The 18823-nt window shown below is 36.5% G+C and overlaps 1 protein-coding gene across 1 annotated transcript in view; it reads left to right on the forward strand.

Moving 5' to 3' along the window:
- Positions 1 to 18823, forward strand: part of PAWR (pro-apoptotic WT1 regulator) — a 70936-nt gene that overhangs the window by 28752 nt on the left and 23361 nt on the right. The window contains exon 2 of the mRNA XM_033059119.1: positions 7554 to 7682. Within this exon, the coding sequence (XP_032915010.1) occupies positions 7554 to 7682 (129 nt within the window). The remainder of the gene's footprint in view (positions 1 to 7553; positions 7683 to 18823) is intronic.

Raw genomic sequence — 18823 nt, forward strand, 5'->3', positions numbered from 1 at the left:
TAGAACATTTTTCAAGGACTGATCTCATTTTTATTTCTCTTCAGAAGTACTGTAGATGTACAGGGTGAGAGAATATTCTTCTGTGATATATGGATACATTAAAAGGAATAATTCTGTTTTGAAAATAGCGTGCTAATCTTCTCCAAGATTTTTTTTTCCCCCTGATTCTGTGGATTTAAAGAGAAGGGTGATCAATCTGTGTGGTCTTTTGCTTCTTGACCATAAATCTTTCATTTGGAGCACTGTTTCTGTTTGCTAAGTTCTGTCAGAAATACATGGCAATGAAAGTCAAAGTGATGGTGATTACAGAAACTTTTACTCCATAATCTGTTGTTTGAGTGGCTTTTGTTCAGCTGTTGTTTACATGCCCTCTAACACCAATATCTCCTAAAATATTATCTAATACAGGAGCAAGTTTAATAGAAAAAATAGTTTAGACCAGTGTCAAGTGTGTAAATGATCACTTGTTTTCTATACATCCAGTCAGAATTCTCTTTTCTACTCTTGCAGTCTGTGATTGTTGTTTCTGAACATCTGTGGCACGATGCAAACTGATAAATATTTCTTCTGTGCAAGTATTTTTAACAGAACTCTTTTTCCCCCTGGCTGAACCCGGCAAACTTCGTTTTATCAAATTTCTTCTGCTCAACCACAATTTACCATCTTTGTTTCAGATAGTATGCATTAATTTCAGAATGTTAGTTAGGAGGTTAATGAGACTGGTTTGGTGACTGACTCCACTTCTCCGTGTGTGTGATTTTTGAGGCCATTTCTGTAACTTTTGGATTCATGTGTTCAACACTATTAGTGATTTCTGTGTGGATAATGTAGTTTTTATTAACACTATGTGAGATGTCCACTGTCAGCAGAGGAGGGAAAAGACATGTTACTATCAAAATAGAAGTAAGGAGTGGTGTGCAAAATTTGAATGAGGAGCAGGATGTTTATTTTCACTCTTAGTACACCGAGATGTGCTATGTAAGGACCCTAGACTTCTGAAAGTCAGATCATACCAACAGCATTAGGAAGATTTGGCTGCTTTTTTACTTAGACCCTTTATTTGATGTTTTCATTTTCTTTTTAAAAGCATGGGATTGGGACTTCTGGAGGAGTCATAATTTTAGTAATATAATAATTTCCATGTGGAACAGGTGTAAGCAGTTGGATGTCATTGCATAAGGATACTCAGTCATTGTTGCTGCTTGATACTTCTGTTCTTAGGTGTTGATCAGTCAGAAGAGCTCTAAAATGCTAACCATGAGTTCAGCATTAAATAGGTGCTGAATTCTGATAGTTTGCCAAACCATAATTTTCATTATGTGTCTCTCTCTTCTAGAAATATTTTAATAATGCTAGAGAGCTTGTCTTTTACAAGACAAGTTTTCCTGTATCCCTGGAATTTTATTCTGTGACTTTCTTATCATGTACTAAGTAGTTAAATTAAGCATAACCACCAATCATTCTTGACAAGCCTTGTGATAAAGGATTTTTTGGTGATTAGTTTAAGTTAAACATTTGACTTTTGAACTCATTCTTGTGGCATGCTTGAAAACACTGGTGACCAAACAGTGTATTTTGATGAATAACAAACTGCAAACATTGCTGCTTTTTGTTATTATAATGAGGGATAATTGACATTCTGGTGTTGATGCAGTTGATGTTTTACATAAAGCTTTAAAAGAATTCAAAATACTTTGTAATTTTACTCTTAATACATACAAATATGCTGGGTTTTTTTTCCTGAAACATTTCTAAGAGGATTTTGAGACTTTAAATTGTATTTGCTCTGGAATATAATTGAATGTACAAAGTAGATACTTATAAATTCTTACTATGGGTTAGAAAAGGATAGAGTTCAAAAAAATGTAAATGTGACTTACAATCAGGAATGCTGTGAATTTTGTAGCACAAGATGTGCATTTCACTGATCTCTGTGATGCTTGTCTTTTAGGATTTTTTTTGTTGGCAGCATGGTCAAGGATGAGCGAATCCTGTGGCTGCAGTCAGCTGTGCTCTGGCCCACCTGCTGGGCACTGACCCATTGTTGTCCTAGGGTCTCTTTTGATCTCAGATACCAAAGATTCCTGCCTTGGCTCTTCTTCTATGTTAAAAATCCATGCTTGTGATTATACTAGTGGTTGATACTGGACTGCTCCAGTTAGAGATGTAGACTTTAAAAGTGCACAAAAGTCATGCAGATAAGGTGTTGGAGTTCAGTATACTTTTCTGGACTTTCTTAATGTGAGAATTGAAGTCCTAAAAAAATAAAGTCTTTAGCTGGGTAATTCATAAAACTGTTTGTATGTTTTAGGCAGCTCCTAGGAATAACATTTTTTATTTTCACCTCTATAGGGATGGTTTTCAACTTGCAAAGAAAAGCACTTCAGCAAGTGAAATATGATGAAAGGTTTGCAGAGTGAAAAAGATGCAATTTTTCCAATTATACTGTCATTCCAATAAAAAGATTTTATCACTCTAAACTTGTTTTACTTAAATATTTTGGGTACTGGTTGGACAGTGTAATAAGGATGTGTTACAAATATGATTAAAATCAGCATTTCAGAGGGGAGAAGTTATGCAATCTTAAATCATAGAAGTTCGGATTTTTGTTTGGTTTTGATGGGAGGCACTGACAGAAGGATTTGATACTATGCAAAGTAGGAAGATGGTATTTAGCTGATATCAAAGGTATTAAAACCATTAATATCAAAGATATTAACTGATATCTAAGTTGTGCATGGTAAAGCAAGGAAGCATTTGGTTCTGTGTTGCAGTAAGAAGAATGATGATAGAGAAATAATATGTGAAACACTTGTCTTTTATTTGTAGTTTTAATTTTCCAGATTTATCTGAATATTCAGCCAAGGGAAAGATAATGTTCAATTCCAAAATGTATGTTGCAGTATTTAATTGCCTGGATAAGTTTTTTTCAGAGTTAAAAGCAATTCTTATATCTTGTCTTGTATTTCTACCATGGAAACTTTTAGAAAATTTTTACATTTAATAGAAACCTTTGCAGTTTTATGGTGTCTTGAGATGAAGTTGTGATAGCGCACGTCGACCTTTTTCTCAGTATGGGGACTATCCTTATGGTAAAACTGATTTTTTAAAATTGCCTTTTAAAATTGTTTGAAGTTGTTTTGGGGGAATGGGAAGATGCCTCAATTTGTTGCCTTTCCTGCATTACTACCATGGTTAAGCTAAGAAAGCCCATCAAGAAAGCCGATGATGCTTGTGATGTAAGTTTCTGTTTATTGCCCAATATGAAGCTGAACATGGAGTTTTACTGAGAGTACATGTCTACTTGCACATCTTGTTGTACTGGTTAAATATGGTATTATCTCAAGTGCTCATTATTTTCAAAAAGCTGATGTAGCACAACATCATTCTGGGAGTTCTGCAAAATAAATAGTTTGAATGGGCTTGTATCTGGTTCAGGCAAAATCAGTTAAGCTAATTAAAACTGCTGAAACTAACCTGCCTGACCTTTCATGAAATGGACTGGGAAGCCCTCAGTTATGTGCTCGGCCAGCAGAACTCCAAGGCAGAAGCAGGTTGGTGCAGGAAGGGGGATGGGAACGAGGACATTCTGACTCAGCACGATTTCTTGTTGTGAGAGCAGCTTGTGCACACTCATAAACTGATCTGAACAGGATAGGAATACTGCTTCTTTCCAGGGAAAAGACAGCCCTTCCCCAGTTTTTGCTTGTTCTTAGCAATGCACAAATATTTATAGGAAGCAAAGTAGTGAACCATTAGAAATGTTCTTTTTACGATGTCTCCTTAAATTGGAGGTGGTGGTGTGCTGGAGTGTGGCACTCCAGTCTTTGTGGCAGTTTCTTTCCTCAGTCTGATTCTTTCAAAAGCATCTTATTCTGCTTGCATTTTCCATACTAGAGGTTTACAGAAAAATGTTTATACTACAGCTTCAAACATTTACTGAAATCCTAGAAAACCTAAAAAATTTCTGTGGATTCCTTATATTAAGATCAGATGTGGGAATGTCACATTGAATATCTGCTATACAAAACTCAGATGATATTAATGGAAAACAAGAATCTGAAATGGTATGTGCCTAGTGGCAAAATAAAAAATCAGAGGAAAGGGAATAGACAGAAAGAATTATATAATGGGTCAGAATTACACCTCAGTGGTTACAAGTCCATTTCTCTGCTGTGCTGACAGAGAAAGTAATTGCTGTACTTAAGTCTTTTTCAATGATGGGAAATTAGTTTTTACAGCAAAGTGCAGTATTTGAGAGAGCCTGCAATGTGAGCAACACAGTAATCCAGTTGATTGAAATGTCTTGTGGGCTGAGGCAGTTTCAGCTGCAGGGCAGTTTGGAAAAACCTAGTTTTTAATGTGTCTAACAACACTTTAAACATTTTAATTTTTTCAATAATAATGTATCAACCCTCACCCACAAACTGAAATGTGGTTTTATTGATTTTTATTACTCTAAGAGTTAGCTAAGAACATAAATGGCAATGATGCTAGCAATCAATTGAAGATGAAGTGCATAAGCAGGATATTTTCAATAAGAGAGCCTATTTCATCACGAGTCAAAACAAGTGGATTTCCTTTTTAAGGCTAATGGTTATTGAAGCAAAACTTAGTAACTTACTAAAAGGCAGTAAAAGGTTTAAATTATGTAGTTGTTACCATGTTGGTTTGTGCTCAGCCTTCATTTTGTAAACATTGTGAGTTGATGTGTCTGGCATGTTTGGAAGGGGAACATAACCTTTGTGTTTGGGAAACCACAGCCTCTAACAGTGACTACTGCTTTAGGGCAGGAAGGCATTGGCAGCCCTGGCAAATGTGCCATGCCAGACGTGGGTGGTGACTATCAGCCTGTGCTCATGACTCTTCCACCTCTTCCCTTACAAGTAATAAAAAACCTGGTGCTTCTGTGGTTCTAGCCACTCAAACTTGTGCTGGCCTCAGCTGGCATGACTCCTACTGCAGTGAAGGGAACTGGAGTGAGGAGCAAGCCCCCAGAGCCTTTAAAACAGAGGTTATATGCTCTGAATTAGATTTATATAAGCTGTTTTGCCAACTGTTCCGTGCTTGGGAAGAAGGCCTTTAACCTTGGAAGTATGGATTTTTTGGGATGGTTGAATACCTTCCAGTAGTACTGATTTGCAGACTTTAGTGATCTTGAACCTTCCTGAGAAGAAAGGAAAGAGTGGGAATGAACATTGCTGGCAAATCCTTACTGAAAATGCTTAATTTAAAATTATGTGGCTAGAACTTTCATACAAGATTTTGTTCCTGTTCAAAATTGCTAAAAAAATAGTTAGTAGTAGGTGATCTTATATTAAAGAAGAACATTCTTCATTACAGATGCAATTGTATACAGAGAAAAATATTTATATGAAATGTTCATTGTCTTTGGAAAGCTTATGAGAAGTATTATCTGAAGGAGAGAATTGTAGGAGAAAGGTACACTTATCTTACTTAGTCACTACTAAGACTTTTTTCCTACAGTATTGATATTTGAGCTTAATTTTTCTCCTTAAAGAATGTTTTTCCTTGAAAACGCAAAGCTGTTTCCATTCTCTGTCATGGCAACTTGGAGACCAGAAAACCAATCTGAAAATGTTTCTGTTTTTCTAACGCAGTTTCATTCTTCATCTACATGACACTGGTTAAAATTTATATGATATCTTCTGCATGCCTTGTAGTTCTTTCTGAACAAGGCTGGCTTTGTAAGAGGTGAAGATCACTCCACTTCTTGTTGCAGTAGGCCTTATTTTTTCTTATTGTGTCACTTCATAATGGATTAATACAATAATGGGATAAATTAGGACCTAAGTTTGTTATCAAAATTTAAAAGTTTTACAGTTTATGAAAGGTAGAGGATGTTGATTTAAAGATCATTTCCTAGAATGTGCCATAACAGTGTTTTTAAAATGCTTTGTTATAAATGGACCCAAAAGAATGACATTAAATATTTGTAATTATTTTATTAGAAACAACTCATTGAAGGTGTTTTTGCATTTTGTAATGATTTAACCAAAGCAACCTTTTAAGTATGCCTTTCTTAGTGACAGGAGCAGGTCTGCATCAGTTGCATTGAAAGGTTGGTTAGAAGTAGACCGGTGAAATTGCATTAGTGTTGCTGTCATGAGCACTGCTGTGGAGAGTTTAAATGGCTTTTATTCAGGTTCACTTGTGGAAACATATCCCTTTCTGGTTTGTATCACCATAGTGTTTGCTTTGGAGGAGCTGGAGTTACTTTTTGATATACTAGTGCTATTTTCAGCTAGTGAATAATACTGGTTTTATTTTTAAAGATACTATATTCCAGAATTCTCATTATATACTTTTGACTAGTTTTGTGTCCTTTATGTAAGATGATAACAGATTGTCAGTATCTGAGCCTCAGAATACTGACTTTTTTTTTCTGCATTAGAAATTTCAACTGAAATAATTTGACATTCATCTTTGTTCTCTGCTAGTCCTGTTCTCTCTTTTTCAAGATACTGTACATTCATCTAGAAGCTTTTTCTGATGTCTTAAACTGATTATTTCCCTGTGTTTCTGTAACAAGGTTTCACACATCTCTTGTTCTAATGTAGAGTGCTAGCAAACAGCTTGATGTCATGGTCAGAATTTTTTTTTTTTTGGTTTGTCTGTTTTGTTGATCTTCTAACCATATGCTTGTGGGGTTTTTTTTCTTTCTATAAGTATATGTACATTAAATTAATAGACTGATCTAGACATAGCTGACTTAGCCCAAAGCTTGTTGAGTCCTCACATTTCTACCCTGGCCTTAACGTGGCTTTGAGCTAGAACAGAGGGAGTAATACTGATTATTTTATGATTTACTTGCCTACTTACTTTTTCTGTCTCTGGCCTGACAACAGCCAGTGCTTTAGAAACTTAATCCTCTCTAAGCAAGTATTTCAGCAAATCTAGTATGAAATGTTTATATTGAAGAGTCAAAATGTTACATATAAGTGTAAACTGTAATTAATGACTGCCTAAGTAATTTAAAAATTACTGATTTTCAATGGTAAATTTTCAAAGAAAAAATGAAAACCAAGGGGACCAAAATTAAAATGGGTGATTGAGACTGACACTTCAACCTCAACAGGCTGCGACTATGTCAGAAAAGATCAGTGGTTGAGTGAAGAATACAATTAACTTTTTTTTTTCCCCTCCCCTTTTCTGGATTTCCTGAAAATATCTTATGTATAAAGGTTTGCATATGGCAATTGCACGTGGCAAACAGGATTGTAGAATCATTCCAGTGGAAGGAACTTCAGGTGTAGTCCAAGCTCCTGCTCGCAGCAGGATTAGTACTGAACTCGCACTGTGTTGTCTAAATGTTTGTCAAATTGCATCTTGTTTCGATTATTTCTTACTGTGGTGACGAAAAAAAAGCTATTAGTTGGAAAGAATAGTGTTTAAACATTTAATTAAACTTTCCTGAAATATGAAATTAGTATTTGAAGATATTTACTGATGCATGAGTTCTATGAAATACGGGAAGCATGTGAAGCAACATACAAAGACTCTAAATGATAACTAAATATTTTTCGTTTTAGAGCCTTGATGAGTATGAAGATGATGAAGCAGGGCAGAAGGAACGAAAGAAAGAGGATGCTATTACTCAACAAAATACGATACAAAATGAGAGTTCCAGTGCAGATACCTCTTGCTCATACTTACTCCAGGTGAGATCTTAACATTGTTCATTTTTTGCATTTTACTCTGATTTAAAACTCGTACTACTTTCTTCTTTGTATTTCTTAACAGCAGATTATACCCTACGTGAAAAAAACCCTAAAGTTCAGGAGTTGACACATTGCTGAAAACAGAGTATGAGGTTCCATTCCTCAAACTTCACACTACGGAGATGAAGATTTTGACAACAGAATCTTCTGTTTTGATAGAGGTCTTGAGTGCAATAGTTTTGATGTTCATCACAGAACTTTAGTGAGGGGAAGATAAACTGAGAGATTCAAGTGAAAAATACTGTCAGGTTTAGAATGTTCAATTAATTGCAGGTAGACTTCTAAAGGACACATTTTCCAATTTATTTTGTCAATTGACTTCTAAATGCTGATTCTGGGATTGAAACCAACACACAAACTCGTAGGGTAAGCAGCCCTTGCCTCTGTTAAACCTTTTCTCCCTTTTTATGGCTTTCCAATCCCCTGACCACACTCATTCCCCTAGTGTCCTCCCCCGACATGAAAACATTGCCAATTATGCCCAGTACACTCCTCTTCCATGCTATACCACCTGTGGCAAATGTTCTGTCTCTTTCCTGGTGCCCTAAGTCTCTTTAACCAGTCTTGTTTTTCCTTTTGTTACCTGACAGCATGGACAAAACCTGTACAAACTGAGGCCATCCAGCTCTGCCTGTTGACTCCAACACAGGCAGCAGCACATGTACACATGATGTTTTGTTCTCTGCTTCTTTCCTAATAATTCCTATTTGTCTCCTGAGCACTGAATTTACTGTTTATGTTGTGTATGCCTAATCTAACTTAACATTTTGGAGTTATCTGTGAGTGAGAATAACGAGCTCAGAGGTCAATGCCTGTGTAAATTTAGAGACATGTTCACCTTTTGTTTTGCTTATGTACACTATACTTATGTACATTAAATTTAATATCCTGTTCCACCTCCCAGTCACTCCCAATAAAGGAGTCCTGTATGTTTTTGCAGTTGATCTGTATCTTTTCTGTTCTGAATAACATCTGTGGACATCTTCTCACCACATACATTGAAAAGCACAGGTTCCTGTGGCATTATTCTGGTTGTTCTGTCCACTCTGAAAGCTGACCATTGAGGTCCACCATTATTTCCTGCCTTTTCACCAGCGATTTATTCACAGGACATTTTCTTTTATTCTAAGAGATTACTTTCTTTAGGAGGCTTTGGGGGGTGCCTTTGAAATGCACTATGCTGTCAATCAAGTTTCTGTCCTGGACATGCTTTTGTAACTTAAAGCTGTATTAGATTTGCAAAGTGCAACTATTCTACAAATGCCCCAGTGACTCTTCCATGTGGTATCATATTTACTTACTTATTCCTTAATTGTTCTGGCCTTACTAGGAACAATTTATCCAGTATAAATATCAAGTTTACTCCTCTGTAGTTCTGTGTTTGTTTTAGAATCTTCTTGAGGAAGATGTTTGTTACCCTATGGTACTAGGGCAGTTTTAAATGAGAAGTTCCATTTGATCTAAAGTAGTTCAGCTATTGCATTTTTCACTAACATTAATTGTTTCTTCAAAGCTCAAGGAGTAAATAGCTGCCTCATTCTAGCAGGTAGCATTTAAAATTTTTTATTTTTTTTTCACATTCTAACAATGCTTCTGCTGTAAATAGACCATTCTCCAGAGGGAGTGCTCTGACTCTTACCATTCTTTTCCATGGTGAACATCAACAAAAATACTCCTACAAAGCTACTCTCTCCTCTGAGTATGCCTCATATTACCAGATCTGTTGTCTTTGCAGATTTGTCAGGAGCCATCATGATATAAAGTTTTTAATGTTTTTCTTCAAGTTTCTTGTAAGACTGTTTATTACAGTGTTCACTCTGCTTTTACTTCTTAGCAGATGTTCCAAAAGTTGTAATTTTTAGTTTCCCCTAGTGGTATTATATAATGCTTTGGCTGTATTTCCATGCCCTCTTTTTCATCTGTAATTTCTATTCTTCTTGACCAGCAATCTCAGTTTTTATTTACCAAACTGTCTTTATTAATTGTATCCTACATAACCAAGTCTACCACCTCTGTATTCCAACAGGCACTACTTCTCTGTTGACAGAGCACAGCAGGAGTGTGGTGTTACTGGCAATACAGAAGAGAGTCCTAGGTCTCAGATCTGGCAAAGACCCAGGGCAGCACACGTACAGAGCAGATGGAACCTTAGAAAGTTGTAGCTACTAAGACTTAATTGGTTTATTGCTGGCTCTGTAGATCCTCTTTTTATTAGAAGACTTAGAACTTGCCCATTTTGAACAGAATTAGTCAGCAGTGTCATTTCAGCCTTTTGATTCTACTCTGTGCAACACTAATACTCCTTTTAAAAGCAAAGCTTATGTTGTAGATGTAAGAACTCATTTTAAGTTGCTATAGACCAATATATATTTTACTTCCACATATTAAGAAGAATAAATACATTTCCATCGTTACAGCTATTTTCCCACGCTTGACCATTCATCTTATAATTTGAAGAAATTTCTAAATACATAATTATTGTGAATAAGGTAAATAAGATGGTGTTGATTTAATATTTGATGAGGAAATATGTTGCTGAATAAGGTTTTCTTTCCAGTCCTTAATCTGATTTTTCAGTTCCGTTTTAATATTGTCAGAGGTTACGATTCTCGTTTTCTTAGGCAAAATGTATATTTTTTGAAAACTCTGGCTGAATTTATAGTTCTTCATCCAAGGCACAGACATACCAGGTTTGTTTAAGAATAGGTTTAAAAACACAGTGGACTTGAGTACTTTCCCTGAAGTCAAATTTCCCTATTTGACTGAAGTATTCTTCTGAATTATTTTATATTGGCAATGTAAAAGATGGTAGATCTGGCAATGTTGCAAGCACTGAAAATTTATTACAATCAAAAAATTTGTTATTTAACTTCAGCAAAAGATAGTATGGAAAGCCACACCTCACCAGGTGAATCAACATTAAATCTGCTCCCAGACACAAGTGTTATATCTGACTCTGACTTTCTTGCTTGAGTCTTACTTCCTGTTCTTCCTAGGAATAAAATCCTATTCTTCAGTTGTTCTGATCTCGTGAGTTACCCTACTGTGGGCTGCTCCACTGATGTGTATGGGGATGCAGACTGAGGATGATAAGTCCTATATCAGTGAGCTTAGAACTCTCACAAATGAGGTAAAAATCTGTAATGCTAAGGACAAGCATAGTTAAAACTACTATTTAAAAGTTACTAAAGTTTCTACTTTAACTAGAAATCTTCGCTACCTGGTGATTATAGAAATCTAACTCTTTTTTTGCAGAGATGGCAAAATTGAAAATAGTGCAAAACTGTTTTATAGCAATGTCTTTCTTGCAGGTGGGTGGAAATGATATGTTCAAAGTAGCAAACATGTCTTAATTGAAAATTATGTTAGTATTTACAGGCTATACAGAAACCTTTTTTCAAAAAACCCATGAGATTTGGCTGGAAAAAACAATTTGTTTAATGAAGATTTATTTTCAAGTTTTTTAGAAGGCTTTCTGAGTTCCAGAATGTGGAAAATATGTTGCTATTAGCTAATATTAAAAAAACTCCTGCCAAAACCCACCATATGCGAGGCCTTTGTATCAAAGCATTCAGGTTTGCTGGTACCATGGTCATGTGCCTCTTGGAATTCAGTTGTTTGTGCATCTGGCCTCCTAAAATATGCCCCAAATATGTGCCCTTCTTCATGCAAGGCTGTGGCAGTAGGGTTAACATAACCTCTGTGTCCTTACAAAAGTGATATTTGAACATGGTGTGATGTGTATGTCACCTTACAGTGTTCTTGGAAAATTGAAGAGCCAACTGGGAAGGCTGGGAAGATTAATTCAAAGCTAATATAAAACCTTGCAGTGGGAGCCCCATGTATGGCTCCTTCATCCATTAAAACCTTCAGATTACAACTGGTGGTTTTGTGGCAGTTACGCTATAATAATACAGAAATATCATTCTCAATACCTTGGAAAGGATTTGGAATCCTTTGTTTTATGTTATCTCTGGTTCCTTTCTGCTTGCATTTTGTTTCAAATGTTGCAGTGTCTGTAAGTGCCAGTTGTGTCGTGCACTGAAGGAGTACACTGCAAAAAATTTATCAACTGTGAATAATTGACATTTAAGATATGGGAGTTGAGTAAATATGTACTGTCAAAAGCATCAAGAGACAAAAGGGCATTTGAGAACTTCAAAATTCCTTTTGTCATTGCCATGAGGGTGGGGGTTACTGAGTTCTAGATATGTGTTTTTCTCCTCACTGAGGACAAAAAGGGTCTTGCTGGATTAGCTGACTCCTTTCCTCTCCCTGAAAAACTTGACCCAAACATGTCAGGATGACTTTTGCTACTAACACAACATGGAAATAGGAATCAATTAGAGTGAGAGATAATGATTTTGGTGCCTGTGGGCATGGAAAGAGGAAATTCAGAGTCACTTAGATGCTGAACTTCAACCTTTGTGAAACTAATACTCTGAATCCTTCAACTAAAAGGTAATTATTTATAAATACTAGAATGATTTTGAGTATCTTAGTGCAGAAAGGGAATGCTGATCTTTATTATTGTCATGCAGAAGCAAAATTTGTCTCGTGTATTTCTTAGTTCTATATTAAGAAATTAAAGGTCATAACTATCACAGTTATCTTTTACATCTTTACTGATTGCCAAAGATCTCTCTGCAGTCATCTGCTACAAACCTGCCTTGGTATTTGTAGTGCCAGTATGAAACCGGTAGGGGAATTTGGTCTTTCAAACACTATGAAACCTGGGACCCTGGTAAGAGATGACTCACACTTTTTTTTTTTTTAAGCCATGACAACTTTTTTACTGCACCTAATTGTATTAGGTTATGTATTGCTGCAAACCCAGGGCCTCATTCAAGACCCCTGCACTTCAGCTGGAAATGGCTTTGTTCCAGCCATTAATTTGCTTTGTGTATGCAATTGTAATGCACATTTCTTACTGTCTTGTACATGAGCAAGAAATTCAAGAAATTAAGATGTGGAATCTTACAAAATTATTTTACACAAGATACAGTTTTGCGAGATACATTTTAGACAGTTAAACATCCACACTAAATTGCAGTTAAAAACACAGAATGGATTTGCTAGACAAATATGTCACTTCATTTGTAGTACTTAACTTTGTTACACTAAGTTGTATTATATTCTTGCAGTAAGACCAAATTATGTGCATTAGCAGACAGAGTAAAGCTTGATCCTGGTGCTGAATTCCTGTGGAGCTGTTAATCCAAGACAATGGAAGGCAAAGCTGCCCTAGTTTTCAGCTCAGAGCAATGACTTATATACACAACAGTAATGCCATGTCTTGAATTGCTCTCACTCCTCTCTGCAGCAGCAATGCAGTTTTTTGTTCTCTGCAAGAGATTAGCTTAGTGGTACATACTTGGATAATCATTCAATTTAGTGTGGAAATTACCCAGTACTTTTGAAAGAATCACCTGATTGCAGGTGAGGATAGGATGAAATGTCTACATAATTAGCATTAATGGTACAATTATGAAATTGTGTCACAGTAGATTGGGTTCATTGTAGGAACTTCAGTATGAATACATTAGGTGGCAAAGTAATCTAAACTTGATTTATTAACATTACCCTTTAGTTATGCATTTAGTTGCAAGTCATTCAAAAGCCTTTAAAAATTGAGGAAAAACCACACCTGATCTTTTTTTAACCTTTTGTTCTAAAAAAGTTTAACATTTCATCAAACATTTCTGTCACTTTCTAGTAGGAAAGTGACAGTAGTTCTATTTGCTAAATCCAATTTTTTTCTTTTTATGTGACCTAACATATTGAAATTTTTGGAAGCAAGTATATGTAACAGTGTTACAAGACTATAAATATTTAATACAAGCACCTCATAAGCTTTGCTGAATGAAATATATAAAGGTAAAGAATAAAATTCCTTCTTAGCCTTGTGGCAAACTGAGAAATCAGAGGGATCTGAATTTCTTATATGCATCTCCTTTCAGAATGACAGCTGAAAGCCTGCTTGACGCAAGCTTCCCCAGAGTTTTGTACTTGAATCTTGTGCTGAGAATATACTGCAAATAAGCTAGTTAACTCAAATTGTACTTTTTGTCCATTTTGCCTTTCCTGGCTTTTCCTTTTGCAGTGTAATGTCATACAACATCATTTTACAATTACTCTTATTATCCAAAGTATGTGGTAAAAATATTCATGCCTATTCATACATGACCATGGCTTTTCAAAGGTGTCTGATGTCTAGGTTTCATGTAGTTCTTGCAAAGAAGAACTGTGTGCATGCATTCAAGAGTAGTAATTCACGTTTAAGCCTTGATGTTGCTTGATGTTAATTTCCATCCATAGAGATAATGTGGTTGTGCTACGCTAGGCATGCCTAAATGTATTAAACATGTTTTCTTTTCGGCACTGCATATTTTGGATGTTAGGCCGGGAATTATTTTGCACGATAGCGTGATTATAATATTGGTATTCTTTTTAAAAGTAAGGAATTAAATGTGATTAAAGTACAGAAAAACATTTAATTAGGGTGATGTATGTTTGAGTTTGGAAGTTAGAAGTAATTCTGCCAAGTCAGGTTGTATGACTCTAATATTTGAGAGTTAACTACCAGATAATTTTCATCTTGGGTTTTCTATTTACAGGTGGAGTGTGATGCACTCTGCAGAGATGATATGAAACCAGTCATTTGTATCCACAAAGCACTTACACAATAATAGCGACAGCAGTAGAAAACTCATGAGGAAATCTGACTATATGTCTAAAAGTGTTTAAATAAAAATTAATTTTAAAATATTCAAATTGGATGTTAAGTATTAAAAGATCAGTGATTTTTAAAATGTATTTGCACCTTAAGTCAGTTTTGTGTGTGTGCAGTGTATTTAAAGTGGCAGGTTGGAGGGAATTTGCTGCCCTGTAGGTCATGACCAGATCCAAGTGCTTCAGTTACCATCTACCATGGTTTCCATGGCTTGGGAGACCAAGATGATTTCTATGATCTGTGTAAGGAAAACAGAAACACAGGAATTTCATGTTTTCATGGTCACACATGGCCAGGCAATCACTCAGGTGATTTCTAGCAATATGGGCCTATATTCAGGGCAGTTTGAGTATGTTAATAACTAAGTAATTAAGGCACGTGTCCACTTTGGGAAGAGCTAGCAAATGCAAAATATTGAATGTTACTCACTGAGTACTGTTCTTTGTGTTCCATTTAAGAGATGTTTTGGAAAAATACATCATGATGTCAGGAAGGGCAGTATCCTGAGTTTAAATGAAAGTTGCATAGGTCTAGGACATTCTGACCTGTTCTGAATTGGTTCACTTTGCAGTCTGGATTTGCTTCAATTGCTTTTCTCTGTAAGTATTATTGCGTGTTGGAGAACCCCTCACTCTATATAGTAACTTTTTAATTAAAATCTTCAAGGTAACTTCTGAGTTTAAGAGTAATAATGTTGCATGGTGTTCCTGTCTGGTGTAAATGGAGGCTTTAACAACACTCCAGGATTTGTATTGGTAGAAATGAGATTGCTGGTTTTTAGTTACATTGTATGGATTTGTGGTTTTAGTAGAACAGCGGTTTTGAAACAGTGGAGTCAGAATTTTTCATAGGAATGGTCTGTGTCATAAGATGTTGTTGTATCAACATAGATGTCTCTGCCAAAATCTTCCTCCTCTCCTGCCATGTGAGCAAATTTAGTGTATGTGTGTCTGTTGGTATAGTGCTGCTGATCCATGCATGTTCAGTGGATTTTACTGTGCCAAAGTATCTGCACGTGAAAGTCTGATTCAGCTGTACTGCGTGTGCACTATCCAACACTGCTGCTTTTGGAAAGTGCTTTCGAGTGAAATCGTGGTCCTTTTTGCCCCTAAGAAATCAACAAGCTGAGAGCCAGCAGTCAATGATGTGAGACCAAAGGGAAAGAGAGTGACTGTAAATTGCCTATGAGCCAAAGTTGTTTGGCTAAGCAACATGCAGCCTTGAGGATGCAGCTTGGGCATCCCTACTTTGAGTTGCTTGACTTCTGCTCTTGAAGGAAAATACTGACAAGATTTATTTTCCTGACAACTGACCAAGAAGAGAGAACTTTCAATTTTTTGTGGAAGGCATTATTTGTGTTCAGTGCTTCATCACTGTCAGCATAAATTTGATTACCTTTGATGGTAAACTTTACTTTTCTTAGAAAGAAATAGAGAACTGCTAACACTTTTAATATCTGTACTCAGTGAAGTTTAATTTAGTGGATAAGTGATTTAAGCTTAAAATTGATGCATTTCACTCCCAGTAGACAGAATTAAATGTACCCATGTCGTCTCTTAAAATTGAACATTTGATTTTGTGTACCTGTGTCCTCTTTGTAACAGGACCTGCATAAAAACTAAAGCCTGTGAAGGCTTCCTTCTTACTTCAGATTCACAGTTGTGCCTAAGAACCTACAGCATATTCAGTATAACCTGCTCTTCAGATACTTTCTAGATCCTTATGCACACCAAGTGTGAAGCAAAGTGTGTTAAGTTAGGATTTCTTTCTTGTAGTTTTGCTGAAGATTTTTGTGATCCTTACACTAAGATTTCATTTTCTGGGGGCTTTGTTTACTTTTATTCTATTTTTTCTCTTGTCTTCAGATGTTGCTGCTATGTACTCAGCCTGTAAGAACAGATATGGGGTTTGTTGTTGTGCTGTTTGTTTCTTTCACTATGGAGTTCATGTAGCTGTGCTCCAGAATTGCACTAGCTGCAGTTACACTAGTCTGGAGCCTTTTTTGGAACCTTTATACAGATGTAAGGAATAGGAAGCAGTTTCTGAAATTCCCAAATAATATTTTGAGTAGCCTAAAGGGGCCTCATGTAAAGGAGTTTATATTTTTTTCCCCACATGTTTTCTGTTTTGGACTGGCTTTTAAAGTCAGTTGGGTTATATTGGGTATCTCCTCCCAGTCTCTCTCTCTCTTTTTTTTTTTTTTTTTTTTTTTTTTTTTTTTTTTTTTTGGTGTGTGTGTTGGAAAACAAGAAAAGTGGTTGTGAAAACCATAGCTGAGGTTTCTTTGGCAAGAAGAGTCTTTGAGTACATACAATTTTATTAAAAAAGAGAGTCTTCTCGATATATCTACTTGTACAAATAGATTACACAGCCTGACTGATATCAAAAGCTTTTGTAAGGTATAGTAATACTCCTGACTTCTTCACTTTCCTGTGCTTTTACTCTAGAGGGAGAATTTTATTTAATACTGCTTATATGCCAGGAACAAGTCTGAAGCCTGGGTAGCAGTTGTGAGTATCTGCTGAGTGTGTACAGAGAGGGAGGAGGTTCTTTCCTGCAAGAACTAACATGGACCATGGACCAAAAGGATCTCTGCTGCAAGGTGGAGAGGAAATACAACTTGCTCAATATTGCAGAAAAATGAGCAGAAATGTATGTCTGCACAAATATACAAAACAATAGTTGTCAGACATTTTGTCATATGTATCATGAATTCATGTTATTACTACTAAGTTAGAGAATATCATAGCTGTAGTTACTCAGATGTGCTGGTGCATTTGGAAGGTGCATATTCCAGTTCCATGGTGGTGGGAGGATGGCTGGGGCAGGATAGCCTGCCTCTCTATGTCTGCATCCTTGCAGTCTAGTGTAATAAATATGATGGCTCTGAAGGGAGGAGCAATCTGTAATTCATAGTTGTTTGGTGGAGACAGTCTGACGACTGTGTTTATACTGTTAAAAAGTACAAGACCTGGGTGTGAGCTCAACTGCTGCACTGCTGATAAAACCCATGGCTTAATGATTAGCAACATTTTCTGGCATGGTTTTGGTTCATGCCACCTAATGCTCTCTCTTATGTCATACCTGAGGACTGTTTGAGGAATAATGTAGCAGTAGCTAGTCCTCTTACATAGTAAGAACATCACAGCACCAGTTGTGGCTACCTGTGTAGTGCTACAAGGGTATTTCTAGCCTTTGCTAGCTCAGAAACAAATACCTTTAATCAACACGCTGGGATACGTAACAGAGACTTAGGTTTTCTGCTCTGAAACCCTTTGAGTTGTAGCTCAGCCCTTGTGTGATTTCAAATACTTCTGTCTGAGGGGAGCCTACAGATTCTTATTTCTTAGAGATACTACATTGTCTTTCTGGTCATTTTTCCTGCTCTGCTTTTTCTTTTGTGTCACCTGAGATCTTGTCAGGATTTTTTCAGCCTCATCTAATCAGCTCCATCACAGCTTTTTTTCTGAGTGCCTAACCTCTTGTCCTGATCTCTTTTTCTGACTTTTCAGTGGTGAGTATTGCTTGAATACAGTAATAGACAATAACAAATCAAAGAAAAGCTCTGTTAAATTTTTTAAATGTGTGTTTCTGCTTTCCTCATTTCTGGGAGTTGTTTTCTTCTGGGAGATCCTTGACTTACCTGGGAGTTACTTCTGTTACCTGCATGTATTTCTTTAATTATTTTCTGTCACCTAATGTCCTTAATAGATTTCTTCATAGGCACAAATTGAGGATACTTACCTTTCTGTTAGAACTCTGATTGATTCCCTAGGTGTTCTTGCAGTGTTTTTCCATGGCCCCCTGTCTCTGTGTAGGTAGATAACATAGGTAGATAAGTCATAACTCCCTTGGCTTCACAAGAGTAATATCTATTGCTTGAACCCAGGCATTTTAGCACATCTGCTAGTTACTGTTTGTAGTCCTATTAATTACATATTGATTAAAGGTATTACATGAGGCTATAAAAAATAAAGTTCAGTTCACAAAGTTGTGTTGCATTTCCATGAAAAACAGCTCTAGATGTTTTCAAAGGGGTGACACAATTGAGAGGAACTGTCAACTCCCTCACGGGCAGAGAGGTCCTGTAGACAGACCATGACGAATTAGAGACTTGGGCAATCACCAACTGTATGAAATTTAGCAAGGGCAGGTGCCAAATCCTGCACCTGTAATGGGGAAGTCCTGGTTGTGTGCATAGATTGGGGAGCAGGAAAGAGGTCTGGGGGTCCTGGTCCATGGCAAGTTGAACACAACTCAGCAGTGCCCTGGCAGCCAGGAGGGCCAGCCCTGTCCTGGGGTTCATCAGGCACAGCATCACAGCTGGGCAAGGGAGGGGATTGTCCTG

This window comes from Catharus ustulatus, chromosome 4, assembly GCF_009819885.2.
Source record: "Catharus ustulatus isolate bCatUst1 chromosome 4, bCatUst1.pri.v2, whole genome shotgun sequence".
Taxonomy (NCBI): Eukaryota; Metazoa; Chordata; class Aves; order Passeriformes; family Turdidae; genus Catharus; species Catharus ustulatus.